The sequence below is a fragment of the Rutilus rutilus genome (genome assembly GCF_951802725.1).
Source record: "Rutilus rutilus genome assembly, chromosome: 10".
Classification (NCBI taxonomy): domain Eukaryota; kingdom Metazoa; phylum Chordata; class Actinopteri; order Cypriniformes; family Leuciscidae; genus Rutilus; species Rutilus rutilus.
The window spans coordinates 17,709,976-17,735,901 of record NC_140215.1 but is presented as its reverse complement, the minus strand read 5'-3'; the positions used below and the strand labels follow the sequence as shown (position 1 = coordinate 17,735,901).

The following is a 25,926-nucleotide window of genomic DNA, read 5'->3' as shown; positions in this document are numbered from 1 at the left end:
TAAATTGAATGATTTGATATTTTGCCCGTTTAAAATACAAATATAGTGTGAAATTGTCGTAATGAACCTGTCATTTAATGGATACATAAACAAATGTAAGAAGAATAGTCAAATGTACTTACTTGAACGCCGAGTTGGTTCTTCATGACCGCTAGTGGGCGCTGTTGACTGCTGAATCAATCCCTCTCGCATTCAGCAGGCAGCTTTCTCTCGACCTCAACCTAAATAAATGACTTTATTTTAAAATTATTGGCCATGAGGGAGTGGGATTGCCGTGGAACACATATAATAAAATCAAATATTTAATAGAAACATAATGACATTATAAAGTATAATAATGAGAAATAATAGTGATTAAACATTACTCCAAGTACCAATTATTAGTCAGCATGAAGGTAGTATATTATGAAGTTATTAGTAGGCTACCTAATAGTTATTAGTAGGCTACGGCTTGCTGTTTTTTTGTTTTTTTTTTATGTCGTTATTGTAACAGTTGCGATTATATACATTCTATCACGAGTTCTCTTTGAAATGCAGAAATGTCATTAATCCCTTCAAATCTGGGTTGGCGACCTGAAGTCCGATATATTCTCTCATTGCTCGACCAGTCGCCGGGCAACCGCTTGATTGACAGGCTTCTTTCCTCGACCAATGGGAGACTAGGTGGGAGGAGTCCGCGAAAAACTCGCTCTGACAAATATTCCGTGTTGTAGACGCTAGCTGTTACTTGCAGTACAGAATCGCGCAGAGAACGGAGCAGTCCCGCAATTCACGCGCACAGCATTTCAATCCGGACCTGCAGGGTTCGAGCCGCAGCTGTTCTCTGCTACTGTGCGGGTTCCACGGCGACCCATGAGAACTTTCATTTGACTTCATCCTTTCATTTTATTTTATTTTTATTTTCAACCATTAGTCATTCTTCTTATTATTTTTTGCTTCATCAAACAGGCTACAATTATTTCATTCTTGCCTTAATCATTTGGGAACTCCGGTGGTTTTTCCCCTCGTTTGCCTGAACGGAATACCTCGTATTTGGAATTGGTACCTGCTTGGCTTGTTATCCACACTCCGGGGGGATTAACTTCCATGTCTCCACGGACATCCAGCACTACGGCGGCGACGACACGGGTCGCCTTCCTGTGAGGAATGTACGTGCTCCCCACGGCCGTTTGATCGGAGAGTGCTCCACTCAGTCGTATTTTTCACCGAATGAGAAACTGTCCACTGTCCACGGTGCTGCTCTGTCTCATCTCGAGCAGGACTAATAGAGGAGTAGCTCTTCCCAACGGGATGGTTCACTTCTAACCGGGCTCAAATTCTGCATTTTTCTTTTTTAACTTTTCTCCTGGAGCGGGGAAATTGAGTTTGGATTGTCACAAGCAGCACTCCACAAGACGCTTTCTTTCTTTTTTCGAATTAGAAATTCCCGCGGAAACGGAATTTGACCGTAACGGTCGTAACGGACCATGGGCGACTCTCTGTGGAGATATTACTTTGGAGTTTTATTCATCGCGTGCAAGGTGAACCTGTCCCGCGCGCTCATCCTGGACTCCATATACTGGAACACCACGAATACCAAGTAAGTGCGCGAGGCGGTAGAGCTCCGTCAGTCACATATAACCCTCTCACACTGCCTTAGAGTAACACACTGAAAGTGGGTGATGTCGGTAAAAGAAAAAAATACACTTAAAGGAGGATAAATGCCACCGTACGGTGTTAACGCGTTCATCCATTACTGAAAAATGAAAATTAATAGCAGGTGATGTGGATCATCGAGCAGAGGGGAGTGACGCGTTGTTGTTTCCACTCACAGGGGTTTAGTACATTAATATAAGAAAAAAAAGTCTTGTTTCACAGTAATTAATAGTTCCTGGTGCTAACTTGTAAATTTGAGGGAGAAAGGAAGAAATATATAACGTTATATATATTTGAATGGCCCCACAGGACCTCAGGTCATCACTCTGAGAGGATTTTTACCCACAGAGATGTGAATTATTTCATGACACGAAATGATTTCGACAAAAACAATTAAAGGAAATCGTAGGAGTGGTATTTCATGTTTATAAAGACAAATATGAAACGGTACAAATGTTGGTTACATTTCCAACTGAGGCATATTTTTTATTGAACGGCGTAGGCCCAAAGTCCTTTAACGTTAACTTACCTCAGAAAATGTGTGTGTAATTCTCACCATCATAATCCTATGTATGATAGAAAATCAGGCATCCAAGCAGGGTTTTTTTGTGTGTGTGTGTATGCAAATGTTCCTTTTTCATTGTTTTCATGATTTTTCCTAGTCCTGGTTTAGGCTACTTTAATATGCCACCTTTGGTTTATTCTAGTTTTTAGGCGTGATGAATAAGCCTATCAAAGTAATTACGTGTCCAATTTTCTAAATAGCTCTGATTCATCTCTTAAATTACCTATTTTTTTCTGAAATGTGAAAGTAGTCGCATTCAAACAGGCATGTTTTTTTCCCTCAATGACTGCTAAGTCAGTCGTGGAAATGTAAAGACGGGCACACGCATAGCACATCGGCGCTGAATCATGCATTAAAACATCGAAACATCAAGTAACGCTGAAATCCGAAGGGGTCTCGAGCGCGCGCGGGAGTCTCGAGCGCTTCTTGGAGAAACTCCACGCTCTTTTAATAATTCAGCTTTCGCTCTCGGCCCGTTTTTTTAAAATAGAAAAAGACTCCTCTCTCTTACCCCTGCATGTATGGGGCAAGGGGCAGGAAGGATAAACCGCATAACAGGTGCCCTGTGTTGATAATCACGGTCTTTATTACAAACAGTAATAGAGCGGCTGTCTTTAGTCCTCTGGCGGTGTCGCAAGTGTGCTTAAGTAGCCTACGTTAATTAATAAGAGTGTAATTGATCTAAAAGGCTTTGCTCTGCACAGGATGAGCAGCGATTGCGTTGTTGAGAGGATCTTCGGATCTTCTTACATATCCTATCTATCTATCTAGTCTATCTATCTATCTATCTGTCTATCTATCTATAATACATACATACAGCCAGTTCCAATTATTGTTTTGTCTAAATGATCTTGAGAGAGAAAACACGTTGGTATGGATGCATGACGAAGGAATAGGCGACTGTTTGTTGCTGTATTTGTAGGAAACTCTGCCGTGAGGGGATGAAGAAGATGACGTGTTGCATTGAGAGATTCAATTTTTGCTGAATGATTGGCCCACTCTACTTACTTTTACTTTACTTCTATACGACCTTCTTTTAGACTTTTCTTTTTTATATAAAATACTCTTTAGGGAACTTTAACAGTTAAAATTACAAATTTTTCAACCATATTTTTAATCGATGTGGATAAGTGATGGAAATGTCGTAAACATCTTTATAGTGACTATACATTTTTATAACTTGCAGTGTTTTAAAATATGTATATTTCACAAATGATTGCACTATGTCCTCTTGTAGAGTAAAATGTAATTAATTCAAAGATTAGTACAATATAAAAAATAAAAATAAAAACATTAATTAAGAACGGTCATGGCAATTCTGTGGTAAAAAGTGTGCGAGTGTTTTAGATTCCTGTTATAGAGCTATGTAAGCTTGTTCATTACATTTCACATTTGTGTTCAAACGTTTATGGGTGATTACATATTGAAATACCAAGTAATCGTACTTAGTATGTAATTATATTATGGAATAGTTTGTAATTTTAATTACAAAATGATTTCAATTCATTAAATGTGTATATTAACTTGACACTGAATGTGAAGTGTCACCATCATGTTGTTATCTATTGTGACATCTTCATTGATGTAGACCCCGAGTGACCATGAATTGACTACTAACGGCATGTCTCTCTATTGTATTTCACTGTAAATATGCAGGCCTCGTTCTCCCAGGCAAGCTGGCGTTCCATGGAATTGCTCACTGCACACATTCCTGGCGGTCTGTTGGGATAGTTCAATGTATGGTTCTTTGTAGCGCAGGACTAAAGGGTGATGGCACTAATAGCATTGTTAGCGTTGGCGGCTGTATTTTTACCACCAGACAAGATAAACAGCAAAACGGTCGGGCATGGCAGGAATCTTGTTACACTTTCTTTCTTTCGTTCGTTCTTTCTTTCTTTCCTTCCTTCTTTATTTCTTTCTGCTTTCTTTCTTTCTTTCGGCAATAAAGTATGTCATGATATGAATTCATTTTTAATAATAGATGAACTAAGAACCTGACTCCCGTCTTCTATCGACTTCATTTTAGAAACACGAATGCTCAATAAATGCTGATGATTAGAGTGAAATCCCATAGGTACTAAGTTTGTGAGTACCGAACAATGCTATGGGACATGCCTTCATCTAAAGTATCAATGATGCATAATGGGAGGAGTGTGCTTTAAAATCCGAACTCTACTCCCTATGGCCTTCTGTACATAAGACAACCGTCACCAACTCCCACAATACTTAATCACTGAGCTGTTTTTTTCTTTCCTCCCTTTGCAAAAATGTGTGTCAATCTAGTGTGCACTGCTGTTTACCCCTCCACTCCTTTACCTTGGATGTATCAGGCATGTAAAGACCCCCCTCCCCCCCCCCTCTCCCTCTCTACCTCTCTCCCTCTCTTTCTTGTTCCTTCTGGTAATCCATTTTGTCGGAGGTGGAGAAACAAAAGCAGTCTGCTCTACACGTTTTCAGTCAAAGGAGGTTCCCCCTTCTCTTCATTAGGAGATTACATCGCTTAGCAGGGTTCTGACGGGGGCACATCCATGGCTTCATACACATGCAGATACAGCATGAATGAACGAGGGGCGACTGGGCAATGAATAATAACTACCCCTCCCCCGCTTCTGCGTTTAGGGGTGCAAGAACTTAATGATAGACTGCTGGCGAAAGGCTGTTATGATTTAGATGCTGAGTTAATCATTTTCCAAATGTGTCGTCATCATATTAGCGGATGGGTAGGATTGTTTCGCTGCTGGGAGAGAGAGAAGAGAAAAAGGAAAGGGAATGAGGGAAAAGTGCGACGTCTAGTAATGCAACAAAGAGAATAAAAGTTGATTATTAAAATGGCATTCAGGTTGCTCTGAAATGTGAGAGGAGAGCGGACTGGGTCTTTCGGGATTACGGATTGAATGGATGAGAAAACCAGGAAAGAATGAAGGGATAGGGTGACAAAGGAATAAGGCGCCTGTCTGGTTGCTTTGCCTTCTCACCCGACGCAGGTCTCTGTTGCAAAGCATGATGGAGCGATTAAACCGCGAGATGTCTGTCGATTTCTTTTGTCCCCCGCTTTCCATCCACGTCTTTCTATGCCCAATGAACCTCCATATTGGTCTGATGATTGAAAGTCAAACAGCTTATGTTCCCTCCGCCTATATGCGTCCGTCGCCCTGTGTTGTTTCAGATCTTTGGGTTAAAGCGCTGTGTTCCTATTGGGGCAGGATTAGGCTACTGCTGTCACTGTGTCACTGCTCGGCCCACACAGCTAGAGATTAACATGGGAAAAGAAAGAGAGAGAAAAGCTGATGGACAATTCATATGTAAAAGCAGTATTTAAAGAAAGTGAGATTTATGAAAACATTGGTTTAATAAAGTATTGAACATGTTTATCAGGAACATACAGTATGTGTTGGTTTTAGCTAATTAATCTGTATTTTGACCCCTAAAAAAAGGAAATAAAAAAAACAGATGTCTTATCCTTTACTCTTTAACGCCTTTCAGCCGTCCATCCAGCCCACCTGTTTCTCAGCTTCAGTTTTATATTGTGTGTAAGTTGCCAGAGAGAGTCCTGAAAGTCTTATACTCATTAGCCGCTGTTAGTAAGTTATTTTCTTTTCCTTTAATGTCTATGGCCAACTTTATTTAAATGGCTTCATTTTTTAGTGCTTTTAGAAATGCTGCCAAAAATGAATATTTCAATCGGAGTTTGAGTAAATGAGTCAGTGGGAAGAATAAAAAGAGAAAAGATAAAACAGATGCAAAAAAACAGAGAGATATGAGGGAAAAAATGTGGATCACAAATTAAATTACGTAGAAACATCCTCGAGTGGCACGGCCATGTCTCCTTAGATGTACTGCACATGTCTTGACCGTTCGCTCTTACACACACGCACGCCTTTTCCGACTTAATGGCTTCTCTGTGTGCAGCTGCAGTCTTGTTAACAGAATGAGCGGTCTGTGTTAAACGTGTGCAAACCCTTATTCTGTCATCCTTTTCTTTTTCACATTCACATGTCCCAGAATATTTATGACCACTGGGAGAATCACCAAGGCTAATGTTGGGGGGGTTAAAGCGTGTCTTTTAGACAAGGATTAAAGCCATTTACAAACATGAGTGTGACCTCTGGCTTTATTTGTTCAACTACCCCCCGCTTTTACAACCTGTTCCCGAAAACTAAAACTAGAATGTTTTAGCAGCAGCCCCTGTAAAATACAGACAAGTAAAACACCCTTTTAATAGCAGAATGTGTGTGTATGGGCTGCGGGGTGACCTTGTATACCCTGTGGTTTAGGATAATGACTGTGGGCTGCAAGATGTCTATCGCATCTAGCATGCTGCATTTGGCCTATATCTCTCCCTATTCACAGCTCAGTTGTGCTTGTTTGCCCATTAAATGCAATAAAATAGAAGTGAATAGAATTAGCATGTGGTATAGATGAATGTGTCACTCTTTAAATGTTCTTTATTGGCATCGATGAAAGAACCATTAACATCCATGGATTGTTTCTTCAAAGGTTCTTCAGATTATTAAAATGTTCTTCATACTAAAAAAAAAAAAAAATTCTTCACTGAACCCAGAATGGTTCTCCTATTGCATTCACTGTGAAAAGAGTGGAAAAAGATACTGTCGAAAATGTTTCAAGCTATTTCCTTTTGGGAAAACAGTGCAGATTTGTGTTTTTATTGGTGTGTGTGTGTGTGTGTGTGTGTGTGTGTGTGTGTGTGTGTGTGTGTGTGTGTGTGTAAACTTTTGAGGTGTGAACATGTTTTACTTGGGGAATTTATGAGTCTCGCCCTATTCTTTTGAACGATCCCAAGGCAAATATTCAAACACGCCACGAACATATGCAAGCAAACTGTTCTTGGCTTTTTAAATAAGCTAGCGTAGAGATAAGACATGAGCGAGATAGCAATCCAGTGTTCGGCTCCAGAGGATTTGCGTGGCTAGATCTGTCGTACAGATAGTCCTGACAGCTACCCCGTTGCACGTCAAACACACGCACACAGTTTTCCCATCTACTCCTGCTTTAGTCCCTTGAGGCGGATGGCTGGGAGCGTCGCCTGATGCGAGCTGCTGCACTTTTTCCTCCTTATTTCTCATGACATCATTTTCTTTTCACAGCGCTGCTGTTTGAGCACTTGGCATCAGAGAGACTATTTACCTTTATTCTTAAGTGTGAGCCATGAGTCAACACCTTTGTCTCTTTCTAGCTGCTCCATTTTCTTTTCCGATTTCTCATAAAGGAACTTCAAAACACTCAAGCATGCAGTTTAAGATCGTCTCAGTCTCCTACGTTTTTATGATCCAGCAAGTTTTTCAGAACCTGTTTTATCCTTTATAGTCACTGCTAAATAATTGATCACCCTTCTTTTAATTATTGATCAACACCATGCTTCATGATCCAGCGTATTTTTGATCCCGAGAACAGTGTGAATATTATTTATCATCTGTGGTGTGTCTCACTCTCTCTCTCTCTTTCTGTGTCTCTTTTTCTCAAAGGTTCGTGCCAGGACAGGGTCTGGTGCTGTATCCGCAGATCGGGGATAAGATGGACATAGTTTGTCCACGCGTGGAGGGTGGTTCAATGGAAGGAGTGGAGTATTATAAACTCTATATGGTTCCTCTGGAACAGCTAAAGTCCTGTCAGGTCACAAAGGCAGACACGCCTCTTCTCAACTGCGTCAAACCGGACCAGGACGTTAAATTCACCCTCAAATTCCAGGAGTTCAGTCCAAACCTTTGGGGCCTGGAGTTCTTCAGGGGGAAAGACTACTACATTATCTGTGAGTATGATGGCGGTTATATCTGTATTCTGTACACCACCGTTGCCGCACCATTCTGGCCAGTTACATTTGCTTGGATTTGTTTATGTGGTTTTTAGGAAAATGTCGGGAAATGTTGACATTGCGACGTGAACTACATTAGTTATGTTTTAGTGAGTCGTGGTGCAAATAATTACATGTTTATATCACATTTGCTAGTATTTGTTTACATGGTTGTTAGTTCCAGAGCTACAGAGATGCCAAGTTTCTGTTTGTTAGTGGCATTTTACCATGAATGCGTACATCCACAAATACAAATGACTTCTCCTATTTGCCTTATATCGTTTTGCATGTGGGTTGAATTTTCACATTTGCGAGAACAATAACTGCTCACCTGGCCACAACACACAAACTTCAGGCTCAAAGCAAGCTGTATAAACAGCGGGTGAGGTGGAAGAGGAGCACAGGGATCTAGCAAATGGAATAAGGCGCACACACACACACAAACAGAGACCGCTTTGATACACAGCGTCAAACACATTGCCCAGACCTGAGCCGCTCTCTCTCTCACTCTCTCTCACAATGAGAGTTCACTTCCAGCATAAGGAGAAAATCCAATTTTGCAGTTCTGGGAAAATTTGCTCCTCCTTTATTTTGTTTTCTCTCAGTTTCTCTTAAGCGACTCTAATTTGTGGAGAGAAAAGTGAAAAGGAGAAAAAGGAGGTGGAGAAAGAGAATCGAGTTAATGTTGCTGCATTGTAGATGATAATTGCCCTGGTGTACAGCTGGTGTGTGTGTGTGTGTGTGTGTGTGTGTGTGTGTGTGTGTGTGTGTGTGTGTGTGTGTGTGTGTGTGTGTGTGTGTGTGTGTGTGTGTGTGTGTGTGTGTGTGTGTGTGTTGTGAAGCGCAGAGACGTATGGCTGCTGTGTGTGATTGGGGGGTTTATTCGATAAGTCATTAATTAAAAAGTTTAATCCTAATAGCTCAGTTTAATCACTCTGTCTTTATCAATTGGATCTGCTCAGAAACCAATCAGATGATTTCAGCCCCTTATAAATGTGTTCAGCAAGCCAAACATCTGTCTGTCTCTCTCTCTCTGTGTGTGTGTGTGTGTGTGTGTGTGTGTGTGTGTGTGTGTGTGTGTGTGTGTGTGTGTGTGTGTGTGTGTGTGCATTGGTATTAAAATATTAATATTAATCATTAATATTGATATTTTTCATCATTGTAATATATCATTGTAACTATTTTTACTGCATTTTTTTTTTTATCAAATAAATGCAGCCTTGGTGAGATTAAGAGACTTAAAAAAAATAATCTGTACACTTTAAAATAAGGTTTCATTAGTTAACATTAGTTAACTAATTTAGTTATCATGAACTAAGAATGAACAATACTTCTACAGCATTTATTGATCTTAGTTAAAGTTAATTTCAACATTTACTAATACGTTATTAAAATCAAATTTGTATTTGTTAACATTAGTTAATGCAGTGTGAATTAACATGAACTAATAATGAATGACTGTATTTTTATTAACTAACTGTAACACTTTATTTTACAGTGTCATTGTTACGTTACATGTAGTTACTGTAGTAATAACTATAAATTATGCATAATCACATGCAACTAACCCTAAACCAAACCTTAATCCTAACACTATAGTATATGTAGTTACTTAATATAACTCAGTACTTAAATGTATAATTACAGTGTAACAAAGACACCGTAAAATAAAGTGTAACCTAAGTAACATTAACAAAGATGAATAAATACCGTAACAAATGTATTGCTCATTGTTAGTTTATGCTAGTTAATAAATTAACTAATGTTTATAAATGGGACCTTATTGTAAAGTGTAACCAAACATTCTTCTACATCTTGACTGATGTGTATATAAACACACTTTTGCTGGTTCAAAATATGTACATGATTAAAAACGTGCAGTCGGTCAGCTGGCATAAAACTCACCCCACACTGACCCCAGGTCACATTGCTTTATTGTTGAGCCCTGGTGTGTGCTTGTGTGTGCTGACCAAACTTTAAAATGGCTCTTCTATTGTTCATATGCAGCCTGATGCTGATGACTCTGATATGATTGTGTGTGAGTGTGTGAACATGAGCTTGATGTGATCTGGTCTGACAGATTGCCCTCGAGCTGGGAGCAAGAAGAGAGATACGTGATCTAAATATGGCGAGAGAGAGAGAGCAGGAATGTTTCATAAAAAAAAAAAAGATCTGCAGAAATATGTGATAACTGAATGCAGAGACAAATTACATCTATATAAATCATAAAGGTGCACTCAGTAATTTTGTCCCTAAATAATAGAATAATAGTTCATTAGTAACCAAAAAAATCTGCTTGCAATTTGCGATGGAGGTTTCGTCTGCAGTTTTAATTACCGTTTCATCCGTTTCAATTATAGGACAGAGTCTGTGAGTGGTTATTCTTGAAATCCATCTATTGTGCCAATCTAATACAACAGTAAGAAAGTTGAATGTGTCCTGCGATTGGCAGAAACTCTCGGCACGGCAGGTATTTGAGTTTGAGTAAGGGCCAGAAACAGAGAGAAAGAATTCCACCTTCTCTGAATTTGTTTCCAGACTTCCCCATACTGAACGATGCCCCTTAGCAGCTAGTTATGTAACATTGCCTGAGGGAGACACCACCGATGATGAGCATTTATTACTGATGGGTGCTAAGTGATTTATAATATTAAATAATATATTGAGTTCAAATTATTTTCCATTGTATTCTATTTTTAACCTACATTTTCCCCTTTTTGTTTCATGTTTTATTCTTATGTACTTCATTGTTGTCATTTCTGTACTTTATATGCTTTGGCAATATTATAAACGTTAACAATCATACCAATAAAGCATTATTGACTTTGAGAGAGTGAGACACAAAGCGGGAGACAGGTTGTTTGGCTTTGTTCAAAGGCAGTGAGGGCTTTTCGAGGTGCCATGCCACATCTTATTAGAGTAGATGTGCAATGTTTGTGTGTGTGTATTGTTGTGTGTCAGCTCTCATTACTGGCCTGAGTGCTGTTCACCATTCTGTGACCCTGACGCCATGTTGATCAGGTCAAACTCCGCTACAACAGCTTCAGCTCATCACAAATCACAATCAGATTTGAGTAGCTGTATTGCTAAAGCATTACACAAAATAAAAAAAAATAAAAAAATGGATGTTTAAATTAAAATAATTATATGTTTGATACTACGCATTTAATGCCTATTGCACAGTGTCCGTTTCTGGTCCTGTCCCACTGGTTGCCCTTTTGTCATGGCAGGACTTTACATACCTCACAGCCTGTTTGAGCTTGATAGGGTTTCACCAAGCAGGTTTGAGTGTCAGTATCGGGTTTTTTTTTGTGTCTACCTTCAGCACACAGACACATTTATCTAGTTGGAGACATAACCTAGTCTCCACTAAGTCGTTTTGGTCACACTTTAGTTTAGAGTCCAAGTCGCACTATGAACTAACCATTAACTACGGCTTTTGCCTCAATAAACGACTAATTCCTGCTTATTATTAGTTAGTAAGGTAGTTGTTACATTTAGGTATTGGGTAGGATTAAGGGATGTAGAATATGGTCATGCAGAATAATGCATTAATATGTGCTTAACAGCCCATAAACAGCCAATATCCTAGTAATATGCATGATAATAAGCAACTAGACTAGTTCATAGTGAGAATTGGACCCTAAACTAAAGTTCTGCTGTTGGATTTATATAAGACTATATACTGCAGACGAACCCAAACCCAAATCCTACTGCTAAAATAAAACCATTTCAGCTTTAGAATACAATTAATTTATTAACAGATTTTATTGATGAATGTTTTTTTTTTTTTTTTAACTGAGGATGCCCTCAGAAAGAGGTTTTTGTCATCAAACACTTTTCATTGACCTCTATTGTTTTTAGACTGCTCTAATTTTTTCAGTCTTTTTTTTTTTAATTAATTATTAAGCTATTTATTAAACCTGTTTTCCTAGTTTAAGTTAAACTGAAATTAGACGGGTTTTTTTATGAGAGCTTCATAGGACAATATGCGCCTGTGTGAGTGGCCTCTTTTGGTTAAAACTCACCTATGAAGACAGTTTTCAAACTTTTCAAACAGTCACTGAAACTAAAACTAAATGACATGTGACGGTGAATATACTGTTGACCTGGAATGTGAGATCATCATGTGATTATTGTTTAGTGATGTGTTTGCGCACGCGCGTGTGTGTGTGTGTGTGTGTGTGTGTGTAGGCTCATTTGCCAGATTTATGAAATGAACACACTGAAAGGAACGCAAGCTTTTAAGGAGCTTTACATGTAATGAGCTTGTGTTCTTCTCAACACTAAAAAGCCATAGGTCAAAGAACTAACAGAGAGAGATGGTGTCATGCTGCAGTCCTTACAAACAGACAAAGAAGAAGTAGAATCAGAGAACAGAAAGATCTGTCACATGGCGCACATATAAACTCACTTGCACTCCATACGCTTCATCAAAGTGGCAGTATTGGGGGGAAAAAGTGATGATGGGGGGACAGGCGCCTCATAGACTCCAACATCACCGCCCTCCCCTGTCGCACCCTCTCTCTTTTTCTCTGAATGCAGGCCACATTGTTCTGGACGCTGACCAGACATTAAGCCCTTGGCAGCTCGTTAGCTCTGTGTTACTGACCCAATAGACCGCAAGCCTGCTGGGCGCGGACACACACACAACACACACACACGCACATGGCATAGCTGCATTGTTCGGTTAAAAGCCCACATGGGACACGTGGGACCAGTGGCCAGAATACTGCTCTTTATTTCAATTCTGCTTATTTTAATCGTGAAATAAAATTTGTTGCATGTAGTACATCAAATTGCATGTAGAAAACTAGTTTTCATCACTTTGTTTTTAAGGCCAGTCCAACATCTGCTTAAAAAAATGGAGGACTGTTTTTGTTTTATTATTATTTAATCTATTTTGTTCTCACTCACTTGTTTCTTGACAAACATCTGCTGTGGCTGAAGCGTTACGCGGTCTTAAACACACTCCAAACCTCACATTCATTAATAGCACTCTCTCCATGCCTTATTCGCTAAATTATTAACAACCGCTCCTGGTGCTAGAGGCCTTTGCCTCGCTGGTGAACAAAATCAGCTTTTTATTATTCCTTTAATCCTTCTTATTTCCTATTGAATTGTTAAAGAGCAATGCCGCACTTTCAGCGGGGGCCCTGACCATTTCATCTCTCACCATCAAAACAAACACAATTTTGCCCTGTACTTAAACATCTAATTCAAAAATGGCACAGTTAGGGCTGCTAAAAGTTTAGATTCATGATTTATGAAGGTTCTGCGCGGAGACTTGACTGTTTTATAAAGCTGCATGAATATTCATTAGTAATGTTAATGTTGCAGTTACATCATGTAGATAGCTTGTACCATCTTTGATCAATCTCAATGTATTTGCAACTTAGCAACGCATGTTGATAGTATGTTGCTAAAGCTGTTTTTGTCGTCATCTCTCAGCTACATCTAATGGAACGATGGAAGGGCTGGATAATCAGGAAGGTGGGGTGTGTAAAACCAAGTCGATGAAAATCATCATGAAGGTTGGACAAAGTGAGTAATCTTTCCATTGCCGTGTGTATGTGGGTGTCTAATAACTGTTTAACTGTGGGCACGAGGGTGTAAAACAATAGCAAAGCCCTTCTAACCTGCTGCAGACCTTGCACTGTAATTAATGACAGTGTAATGAATTCATAAATAACCTCACCAGTGACATCCATAGTAATTGCCATAGGCCACACCCAACAACACAAGCAACTGAATTTCTCGCCTTCTCACAAAAATACAGACACATGCTGAAGTTAACTAGATTCATCTTGGCTGCTTGTTTTTTAATGACACACACACACACACACACACACTCACTCTCATGGCCGCTATCAGTCACACATGCACACTTTTATTACGTTGAGCAGTGTGAAAGTAATAGGTCTCCACATGAAAATGCATACATATATCAGAGTGATGAATGTGTTTCTTATCTATGTTTTGCAGACCCCTCCGATCCCATTTCCCCCAAAGAATACCCCACCAGTTACCCTCCCAAACACCCCGACACAGGGGGCAAGGACACCAAATCGAATGAAGTACTTGACAAGCAAGGTACGTCACACACTTTATCACCTCAGACACCTGTAAGGGGATGCTCACTTATTCATCATTCTTTCTGCTTTTTCATCCCTTTTTTGCTGAGCAAGTGCCAGCCCTCTGTCACAACGGCATGCACACTGATTCGTTCTCATAAAATCCTTCTGACAAGCAAATCGTTAATGTGACAGAACAAGATGGACGTTCTGGAACACATTCATTTGTAGAATTCAGCTTCTTTCCCTCCACTTAGAAGCATATGGACATCAAAGTCATCTGAGTGGAGTGTCTTAGGCTGTTTTACAAGTGGATTATTGTACCTGAGTGTTAGCAGCTCATCTGTTCAGCCAGCCTCAGGCCGCCCCAGACAAACTCACTGGAGACCAAAGCCGTGCGAGGTCACTCTGTCCACTGCTTCCCATGAACACAGAGTGTTTCTGAAATGTTATCTGTCCTTAATATGCATTTTAGAGAGTTCAAAATGTCTTTCAGAAAACTGACGACTTACACAATTACATAACTAATTCATTTAAGCTATTTAGATAAAGGCAGTTCTTAATAAAAATGATCTTTCTTTTCTATACTGCACTCACGCTTCTACTCAAGCTTTGTACTCTGGTTTCTTCTCAAAATTTGTTTTCACGGCACTGCTAATACCGTCGGCTCTTTAATGATCAATCGCTTGTGTTTTCGCTCCTTTGGAAGTTGCTTTGGATTAAAGCATCTAAAAAATAAATACATGTTAATTTATTTCACCATACATAAAAGACATTTTATTTTGTGTCAAGGCATCTTTTTAATTGCTAATGAGTGTGCCACTTCCTCTCTTGTCTAAAGTCCCATTCACACCAAGAACGATAATTATTCAAATAACTATAAAGATAACTATATTTGCGTCCACACCAACCGACATAACATTCTGTTTATTATAAGCGTGTGCTGCAGTTATGTCGCCTGCCACTTTAAAAGCTCAAGCTTTTTAAAGTCGGGTGGATTCTGATCTGGCTATCAATGTGCTGGAAAAAAATCGTTCTTCTTTGATGTTATCATTATAGGACTTCCCTTGTCTCAGAATTAGAATGATTATTAAAAATGTATTGTTATCGTCCTTGGTGACGACCATTAACGACCCTTAATACTAGTTGCTCATTGCTTTTTTGCTAAGTTTACATTGTTATTTTCCCTCTTAGATGCATCTCATCATGGAGAAGACAAGGGAGATGGAAATAAATCGTCATCAGTCATCGGCTCAGAGGTCGCCCTGTTCGCCTGCATTGCTTCAGCCAGCGTCATCGTCATCATCATAATTATCATGCTGGTTTTCCTCCTGCTGAAGTATCGACGACGCCATCGCAAACACTCACCCCAGCATGCAACCACGCTGTCGCTCAGCACGCTAGCCACGCCCAAGAGGGGCGGTGGCAGCGGCAACAACAACGGCTCGGAGCCAAGCGACATCATCATCCCACTGCGGACTGCTGACAGCGTCTTCTGCCCACATTACGAGAAAGTCAGCGGCGATTACGGGCACCCAGTTTACATCGTACAGGAAATGCCGCCACAGAGCCCAGCGAATATCTATTATAAAGTGTGAAACCGGACGCGCTTCTTTTGGACGTTTAACTCTAACCCCTCACATGCCCCTCGATGAACCCCATGTAGGCAGCATCGATGCCCAAGCTCACCCTCGTCCTGCCCCCTCTTATTTTTTGTGTTTCTTGTTTATTTTACAATAATCCTGATTATTACTCTCAGTATAGATGTTGCTGATGGTGGAGTGACGCTCCTGATTCGCTGCTCTTGCACCTGCAAGAATGAAACAAACAAATCGAAAATGACAAAATGGAAAACGAACACCCTTTCGGGGGATTGATATGCACTATTTTGGATATATAGTGTGTGTACGAGGGAGCGTGTGTGAATCAGACGAGCTGGGAGAGGGGGGTTGAGGGGGTGGGCGTGAAAAGAGAGGTCAGGAAAATGATTCTTCTCTTTTGTCTACTACATCATCTCCCTTAAAGACACAACACATGGAGATGGAGAAGAGAAGTGACATGTCAGTATCACACAGCAAGAAATAAGAACTTGAGCTGTTTGTTTAGCTTGGCCGATTGGCTGATCCGTCACAAAACAGGAAGTGAATGCAGCCCATTGGTCACAGCTACAAAAGTGGATTTAACGAGGAAGCAGGAAGCTCTCCGGAGCGTACTGTTGGACATTTGAATGGACACCATCTGTTTTTGCACGTTCACTCGTACTGTTTTCATTTACGTTAGCTCTCCTCATTTACTCACCTCTACAAAATGACTCGCAATGTTTACTTGAAGTCTTTTGTATGGTCATGCATCGTACTTGCATTTCTTTCTGTCATTCCCAGTGAAGTCCACTTGCAGATTCATTTGGTAGAAGACTAATTGGTATCGTCATAGAGATCCTTTTGTGCTGGTTTATGTGCCGTTTAGTAGCGTGGAAGACACATACACATTTCATTTTGTAAACGTCCGCTGCCTGGGCTGGATGAACGAGAGAGAGAGATAGAGAGGGAAGGAATGAGTGAACGTCAATATTTGATTTGGTACAGTTGCTGACTGTCCTGTTGCCTGCTGGGAAGGTGGAGGACCCACATGAACACTTTAGCAGCACTTTGAAAGCCTCATCACCTTACCCACATGCAGTACAAACACATTAAAACAGAGAGATCGCAGGGAGCGAATCACTCAAGGCTTATTGGCAAAATCTGTCATTTTTGACACAAAATGGCCGCCTTCCCCAGGCATGTGGCTGCAAATGTTCCTGTTTTTCTAGTATTTCTGCCATCACAAACACTCTCGCTCACTAGTGGCCAGTGCAGGCTGTGGAAAATGTGGAACTGCTGCTCTACTTTTTTGCTCAAAAGCACAGGGACATCAAATTGCATCATAATTATTTAGTTTTAAATGAAACAAAAGATTTAATTAGCCTTTCTTTATGGATTTGTTTAGCTGTAGATGAAAACGGTTGGAAAAAGTTCACATAGAACTTATTTATGATAGCATACAGACAGGTCGGCTTGAAACGGCAAGAAACTGAATAATTTATGGCGAATCTGTACATTATGCAAGCTTCGAGTTATCCTTTTCGTTAACAGATATTTCTCCATCTCAATTGTGTAGTTTTTCCATCGATCCATACACGAATAGCTGCCTTTTCACCACAAACACACACACATACCCGCACAAAAAGCACATGCGCTCATGGCCAGGGTAGGGGCGGCGTTGGAAGGAGCCCTCAGGGAAAACAGCATGTTGGATTTTAAAATAGCCGAAAGGAATGAGAGAGAAGGGCCAGAAACGGACCAAAGGAAGGGCACGTCTGACAGAGTCCTGACTGAACCAACTTCTCCGGCCTGCCTGTCTCAGTTGATGAAGCTCAGATGTGCTCTGGGTTGAAATTAGGCCCCTTAATCTGGAAGGAAAGCAGGAGACGTGGGTTAGCAAGCATACCAGATGAGAACGAGCACAGGCTAAATGTAGTAAATTGCATGAAATGGGATCTTTCAGGCTCAAATTGTGGGAGGTTTCTGGAGGGGAAAAGACACATTATAATCGATGGAGGTCACAAGTGGATTTAGCGTGCGTTTTAGAGAGGAAGTCACCGAGCAGAGGCCAGCGTATCCCATAACCCGCAGCTCCCAGTGGATTTCAGAACTCCTCGCGTGTGTGTTGTCATTTGTGAGCAATGCCGCAGTTATCCTCATTTGTTTCTTACATTGAAATTGAAGTAATTCACCAAAGGTGGACTTTGAGATTTGAAAATGTCCACAGTCGCACATTAACTGTTCATCCATTTTGTTTTCACTTGTTCATGGAGGTTCTTGAATCTCACCGAGAAGCCAAGCCTTGTGTGATCGGAGCTTTGTGCCTCTGTAAGAGGCCACGAAATCTGCAAATATGCAATTTTTATTTATTTTTATAACAATTGAGAAAAAAAGATGATATACGTTCACCTATGGAAAGTGTTCTTAACCACTGAAAATTAAATGAAACAATACAGCATCAGAAAACACTACAACCCCGGTGTGTTATTATTATTATTACTATTACTTGTTTTTTTTTTACTTTGTGCTGTAGGTTCGAGGTAAACTGTGAAACATGAACACTTACACACACACACACACACACACACACACACATACATATTGAAGACTGAGCAGTTGTTTTAAACTAAAGAAGACAAACATACTACAAAAACTACAAACATGTTGCTGTTCGGTTGCTGTCCCATATGGGCTAAATATGACAATCTCCTTAGTTTCTTTGAATCCGAAGACACTGTCCCGGCAAGCTGGTTGCAAACGTTCCTGTAACATTTTAGGAGTGGTAGGACATAACTAGTAGCGTAAGATGTTGCACCGATGTCGACGGAAGGTTTGTGAAACGCTGGGAGAAGTGTCTTCGGCCCACTGTAAAATGCCTTGCTTGTATGGTCACCCTGAGTTCACAAGACTCTAGTCTTTGCACCGTACATCTGTTAGGTAAGAGGCTGTAAATACGTTATTGTTTGTATTGTATATGGATCCCCGGTTGTTACAATAGCCTTATTCTCACATTTCTAGCAAATAAAAAAAAGTTACGAAAAAAAAAAAAACATGAATCACTTCAGTTAAAAGAGAGCATACTAATTTTTTTGGTAAATAACTTGTGTAAATATTGACGACGAACCCAATAAATCGTTTTTTTATAAACTCTTAAGTAAGATGTTTTTGTATAGAATTGGAATTTTTTGCTATGTATTTTAGCTAGCACTCGTCAGACCCCTCCCACTCAACCCTTTTGCACTGTTCCTATGGTGATCTGGTTTAAAAATGAAAATGAGATAGAGAATTGCCAAACTGACTGCTTGCTGCATATTTGTGCCATACGTGTGTACCATAGATATTTATTTAATTAGTTCTTTTTTTTTCTTTTTTTTTTCTGTTGGATTCTTCTACCCAGTTTGTAAACAAGCTCAGTATTATCATTTGAGTTTTTCCCCCAACTTCTCAGTTCCCTGTTATCTTTCTGTTGCTATCGTTTCCTGATGGCCCATCCTTCTCTCGCAGTAAGATCTGGTCAGGACGTGCAACCTTATAAAAGTCATAGAAATGAAAATGGCACACATTCCACCAGTCTGTTACAAACTGAAAATGTTTTTCAATAAAATGTTTTTCCTATGGAATTTTCAGTTCTCTTTTATGTTTATTCAGTGGGGTTTGACACATTGTGTCAGGCAAAGGTCGGTTGGTTTCAATTCGATTTTTCACCATCTCTTTGTCTGACATTCATGCCCGGACACATTTGAGGTTTGTTCACAAGCTGTTAACAATATTGTGGTGCAACGTCTGATCATTCTCCTCAACCATGAACATATTAAATATACAAGTTCAGAGGGATTCATAATCTTCTCAAGAAATAATATCAGGTTACGGCTGAGTATCGACTTGATTTCGATTCATTTGGGCATATTTTAGTTGTGTAAATGTGGGAAATTATAAAATGATGAACCCATGAACATTTCAGTTATAAACTTTAGATTTTGTTTATTAAAACAATTGGCTTGAATTAAAACACACTGGTTAAGCTATATATTTTCATTCGCTAAAAAGTCATGTGTTCATGAATCGGATGTTTTTGGTTCACTAAAAAAAAAAAAACGGTTCAAAAGAGTTTGTGAATCGGACCACATGCACCGAATAAGCTGTATACTTTTAATTCATGTGTTTATGAATCGGACTACACTTGCGCCATGTGTTTTTGAATAAACAAAACTGTTCAAAAGAGTTCATTAATCGAACCACATTGGTTAAGCTGTATATTTCTAATTCACTAAAAAGGATCAGATCATGAATCGGACTACATTGGCACTCACTAAAAAAAACTGTTCAAAAGAGTCATTTGTTCAGGAATCGGAACACACTAGTTAAGCTGTATAAACTGGTCAAAAGAGTCATTTGTTCAGGAATCGGAACACACTAGTTAAGCTGTATAAACTGTTCAAAAGAGTCAGTTCCTGAACAAAAAGAGTCATTTGTTCAGGAATCGGAACACATTAGTTAAGCTGTAGCCTATAAACTGTTCAAAAGAGTCATTTGTTCAGGAATCGGAACACACTAGTTAAGCTGTAGCCTATAAACTGTTCAAAAGAGTCATTTGTTCAGGAATCGGAACACACTAGTTAAGCTGTATAAACTGGTCAAAAGAGTCATTTGTTCAGGAATCGGAACACACTAGTTAAGCTGTATAAACTGTTCAAAAGAGTCAGTTCCTGAACAAAAAGAGTCATTTGTTCAGGAATCGGAACACATTAGTTAAGCTGTAGCCTATAAACTGTTCAAAAGAGTCATTTGTTCAGGAATCGGAACACACTAGTTAAGCTGTAGCCTATAAACTGTTCAAAAGAGTCATTTGTTCAGGAATCGGAACACACTAGTTAAGCTGTAGCCTATAAACTGGTCAAAAGAGTCATTTGTTCAGGAATCGGAACACACTAGTTAAGCTGTAGCCTATAAACTGTTCAAAAGAGTCATTTGTTCAGGAATCGGAACGCACAAGTTAGGCTGTAGCCTATAAACTGTTCAAAAGAGTCATTTGTTCAGGAATTGGAACACACTAGTTAAGCTGTATAAACTGTTCAAAAGAGTTCATGATTCAAACCTCATTGGTTAAGCTGTGTATATTTATAATTCACTAAAAATGATCGGATCATGAATCGTGTGTTTATGAATCGGACCACATTGGCACTCACTAAAAAAAGAGTAATTTGTTCAGGATTCGGAACACACTGGTTAAGCTGTATATTTTTTATTCACTCCAAAGGATCAGCTCACAAGTTCATGTTCATGAATCGGATGAAGCGGGTTGTTACTGATTCACTAAACCAGTTCATTTGTTCATAAATCAGACTGCGCTAGTCACACAGCCAGTTATTGTGCACAGTACATGCCATTTTTGTGTAATCACATTCAACTGGGACTTCCAACTTGGGTAAAATATAGCTTTTGCTTTAGGGTTTTAGATTCAGCATTGCGCCACCATTCAAAACAGTACAGGCAACACTTGCAAATAGTAAAGTATCTTCAAATGAATATCATGATTAATCAATATTTTTACCCAGCCCTAATTATTGTAGTTTTTAGTGGCAGCTGTCAAATGTCAATGCCTAGAGGAAGAGTGTTACGCACATGAATCTTTCCATGTCTTTTGTTGCCATTATTTAAGGCAAAGTTCATGTGTAGCCTACCATCTGCGTGCTTTAGCACTTGAGGGGAAACAAAAGAGGAAGTGAGGAATTATACTGAGTGTGTTCCTTCTCTCTCCTCAAGTTTATCTGAAGATCATCGCTCAGGCTGTACAAACATTCGCTTCTTTGACTGCACGCTGAGTTTTGTCATCCTGTGCTCTTTCTTGTTTTTCCATGGAGTGAAGCAGTGGAGTATCTACATGGTGGTCTCCCTAGAGCACTTCCTTCCAGCACTCTGGAGAGCTTCTTCATCTCTCTTCTGTCTCTTTACACATTCTTCCATATCGTTTTCCCCTTTTGAAGTGAAAAATGAATAAAAGAGGTCTTTATAAAAGGTTTTCTTACTTTTGCGAAGAATAAAGGAGCATTTTAAAGAGGTCACGAGTTTCAAGGTTCATAAATAGTCCCTCAAATCAATGACTAAGCTTCTTTTGTGTCACACAAACAAGATGAAACATGATTGAACCTCATCTTGATCTAAGGTGAACAACTGTATAGTTCCAACTGTTCCTGTTAAACCACATGTTGCACATTTTATTCATTTAGCATACATCTGATTATACTGTATATGCCTAAATTAATTTTGAGAGCTTGAAGTCCCTGGAGATCCACTCGAAAATAATCTGTGCCGAATGCCGATTACTTTTGGAGGAGCCTCATGTCGCAGTTGAACTCTTTGTTCCGGTGGGGAAAAATACTGATCAAACATAAAGCTGAGAGAAGGATAATAATGTTATTGTTTCAAAACGTTGATTCTTTCTTTGTATATGATTAACACTAGAGACCTTCTCTCTGGGATTTGCCATTCAAGGAGTGTCTAGTTCTCTTATCACTGGATGTGTTGATAGTTCAGGACTATCAATGAAAGGCCCAGGATGGATGTGAATTGGGAATCAATGATCGTATTGTCTCAGACCAGGACCAGAGGTGCATCGCAGTCAGCATTACCGACACCAAAACACATTTTTTGTAATATCATCCGAATATGCTGTATGATTCAAGTAGAAGGCCTGTCCATACACATATGGCTCATGACAAAACCATTTGTCAGTGTTTACACTAAACACATGTAGACAATGTCAAAACTCCCCACTTGACAAGAGTCATCACTGCATGAATAATCCGTTGTTTTTGATGACAAAAACTAAACAAAAACAATGAGAGAGGAATCAGTGAAGCAAATCGGGATAAAACGTGTTTAATGTCCAGAATGTGGACATCACAGTTGCTCATCTCCACACCTCGGCTTAGGGGAACGTGGCTGTCTTTATTTATAGCCATTGGTTGCGTTTCACCTCACTCTGAATCCTGAGCCTGTTTAACCGCTATTGTGCATCTGGACATGACAACACAATACGCCCTCCACTAGAGAAGACAAATGTTGAGTATGTTTATGCGCGCGGCCTCGTGAGAGGTGCATTGGGTGTGTTTGGGTGTGTGTGGATCAGTATTTGCTTTCAGCAAGTGCAGTTTCAGGTTGGCCAATGTGAAAATGATTATCTGTCACTAAAATATGCTGACACATGAATGTAAATATGACTAAATAAATACAAAACCAAAATCAATCCCACAGGATTGGAGGTGCAGCCCACTATTTGTCAAACTTGTATCTATGTGCAATTACACCATGACCTTACTGGATTAGCACTGGTGAATGCTAATCCGATGAGTGAGTGCGATGATGAAACAATGGAAGAAATAGTTATTCAACCCGAACCTCCATCGCAAGGACGACTCGAGCAGGACGTTTTTCAGTGATACGCTTCTCAGTTTGAGGTACATTATGAGATGTTGCAACTGTAATTACTCACCATCGGCATTAACAAATTGTTAATATTTACTAATTTCTTAGGCTTCACTTTTGACTATTCTTGTGTAAGATTGCCTTTGTGTAACTTCTTTCCGTTATGTTATATGCACATCATGGACTCACCTAGACAAAACAAGATCTAGGCCTTGGACACACTTATACACTCACATGCAAACAGGAACTTAAGACACGCACATACATTTGAACATATGACCTCTCTTATTTGTTATTATATTTCTTAAAATGCCATGTATGGTAGGGGTTGATCTTTGAGTGAATGGGTGGACTGGACATCGTGGATGATTCTGCTTTATCTTGTGTATTATGATAAATAAAATACATTTGAGAATATTATGGTACTGCACTGTGTCGGTGTCTGCTTGATCATTCTCCCGAGATCTCGTGCTGCTTGTTTCCAACTGATGACTGAGAGCTGCTTCGAGGCTGCGGATAGTCTAAATTTAAGCCTAAATTTTAATCTAACAGATCTGGGGGCTCGTCCGGGATATTCCCAAGAAACACGGGACTGAAAGTCATCCTCCATCATAGATAAGTTGCTTTTAATGTTTTCCTGTGTTGGTAGGATTGATTGTATTAGGTAGACGACTACATAAGCCTTTGGGGCTTAAGACATCCCCAGTAGGACCAGGAAGATTTGTCTTAAATTGTACTGTTTAAACATAATTACCAGACAAATATTTTGGAGTAGTCAATCCCTCTGTGTGAGGAAGATACATGTAGATCGATCTGACAGACAACAAAGTGTTGATGGGAATATTCCTATGGTTAATTGATTTGATTTGATTTGACTAAATAAATAAGTCGATCCACAAAAACCCCTTTGGTGTGGTGTGTCAAAAGATATCAAGACCTTTACAAGGGGAAACACCACAGTTGTGGATATTGGACAGAACCATATTTATCAAATTAAAAGGGGTGGATGCTATGAATGGTATGTCCATCAACAAACCGATGTGTATATTTCTAATTTATTGCGGTGCACATGCGGGAACTGTATCAATAACACTGCATACACTAACTTGATTGACTGATTTAAAAGTTTGCAAAACAAATCTTGCTCCATCCTTTATCTTTACTCAAACTAGTAAGAACGACAGACAATCTGCATTAATAGACAAAGTTTTAGGTAATAGTGGCCCACAGCAGATTTGCATAAGTATTTCAGTAAGACATTTATAATGTGAGTAACCGGTTAGGCGGAAACGTACACAATATAAAACACAAAACTATGTATTTTGAACACCCGATAGAAAATATATACATTAATAATTAATCATACTTACAGGTTAAGATTCTGAGGAGCAAGCTGGTCCAAATAAACTGACCCATCTTTCCAGGGTACTACAATACTATTGGACTACAATACCATTTTGGGGTCAGTAAGATTTGTTTTCAAGAAAAATTATTATAATATTACAAATGATTTCTGTTAATATAAAAAGTAACAGTCTACACAAAATATTAAGCAGCACAACTGTTTTTAGCAATAATAATAATAAAATGTTTCTTGAGCACCAAATCAAAATATCATGTCACACTAAAGACTGTACTAATGGCTGCTAAAAATTCAGCTTCGCCAGGAATAAATTACATTGTAAAATATATTTAAACCAGTTATATAATAACAGTTATGTAATATATAACAGTTATTAAATATATTTAAAACAGTGTAAATTTCCCCTCTGGGATTAATGAGGTTTTTAAATTATAATAATATTTCACAATATAAAATTGTACTGTTTTTTAATCAAATGAATGCAGCCTTGGTGAGCACTATATGTTTAAAAAAATTTATTGTAAAAAATCCTACCAACCAAAATTTTTTTAACGATATAACAGTGTGTATATATTCAATATACGATATATATAAAAAAAATATATAAATACTAAATTATTACATCTAAATCAGTTCTGCAGAATTCCACAGATTTCTCCCGAAAGTCAACTTACAAAATGTAAATGGCTCCACAGACTCCGTCTGGGCTTATTAGTAAACTTAACAACACTGTTTACTGTCCTCATTCCCACAGTAGCTCCTCTTCCACTGTCATGGACTGTCAAACGGCCAAACGTCTAGAGAGCTTCAGCTTACTGAAGCCTACCAATCAATGTGATTGACAGCTCTCAGGAGGCGTGTCACAATAGATACCCCACCCTCTGTCACTTCCATCTGTCACTGAAGAAGCTTTGAGCTGTCCATCAAAACATTGCCATAACAATCACACCATTTCAGTTTGATGTGAAAGAACTTTAGCTGATGCTTCAACACACACACACACACACAACAATAATCATAAAACCTTATTCCAAAGCCCCCGTGAGACCACCATACTGCTCGAATAGCACAGGACACACTCTGTCTGTCCCCCTGTGCGCACACATTCAGGCAGAATTATGCATTTATTAAAATCATTTTATTTCTAGAATTCCCTCATGTGTGACTAAAGCTGAGGTCGGGATTTAAGGCCACGCTGGGGTTTGAGTGTAAAAGATCTGAATTAACACACTGATTCTCCGCTCATTTGCATTGTTGGAATAACGGCGGTGGATCTTTGCATACATAAATATAAATTGATGAATTAGCTCCTTGCCTCTGTGATTAGATAGTATTAAAGCCTTTGATCAAGTGAGCTCTATGCTAAAGTGACCTGTTGAATTCTCACACTTCATTTGTGTATGTATGAACTCTTCACACAGTACTACAGACTATTTATACGGAAGAGCAATTGATTTTTAGATTTAGATTTCTTA

At 39.2% G+C, this 25,926-nt stretch overlaps 1 protein-coding gene across 1 annotated transcript; it reads left to right on the top strand.

Annotated features, from left to right (window-relative positions):
- The first annotated feature begins 722 nt into the window (after positions 1-722).
- On the top strand, positions 723-18,131 carry efnb2a (ephrin-B2a). The gene is made up of 5 exons (XM_084420627.1): positions 723-1,579; positions 7,684-7,967; positions 13,461-13,553; positions 13,995-14,102; positions 15,278-18,131. Exons 1-5 carry the CDS (start codon positions 1,467-1,469, stop codon positions 15,679-15,681), a joined length of 1,002 nt encoding a protein of 333 aa, XP_084276753.1. The 5' UTR covers positions 723-1,466; the 3' UTR covers positions 15,682-18,131.
- The last annotated feature ends 7,795 nt before the right edge of the window (positions 18,132-25,926 follow it).

What these genes read in the sequence shown, in the direction of transcription:
- efnb2a (XM_084420627.1), top strand. Translation starts at nt 1,467, where the DNA reads ATGGGCGACTCTCTGTGGAGATATTACTTTGGAGTTTTATTCATCGCG. An exon ending in TGGAACACCACGAATACCAA is followed by an intron (nt 1,580 to 7,683) that starts GTAAGTGCGCGA and finishes TTTTTCTCAAAG; the next exon opens with GTTCGTGCCAGGACAGGGTC. An exon ending in GAAAGACTACTACATTATCT is followed by an intron (nt 7,968 to 13,460) that starts GTGAGTATGATG and finishes GTCATCTCTCAG; the next exon opens with CTACATCTAATGGAACGATG.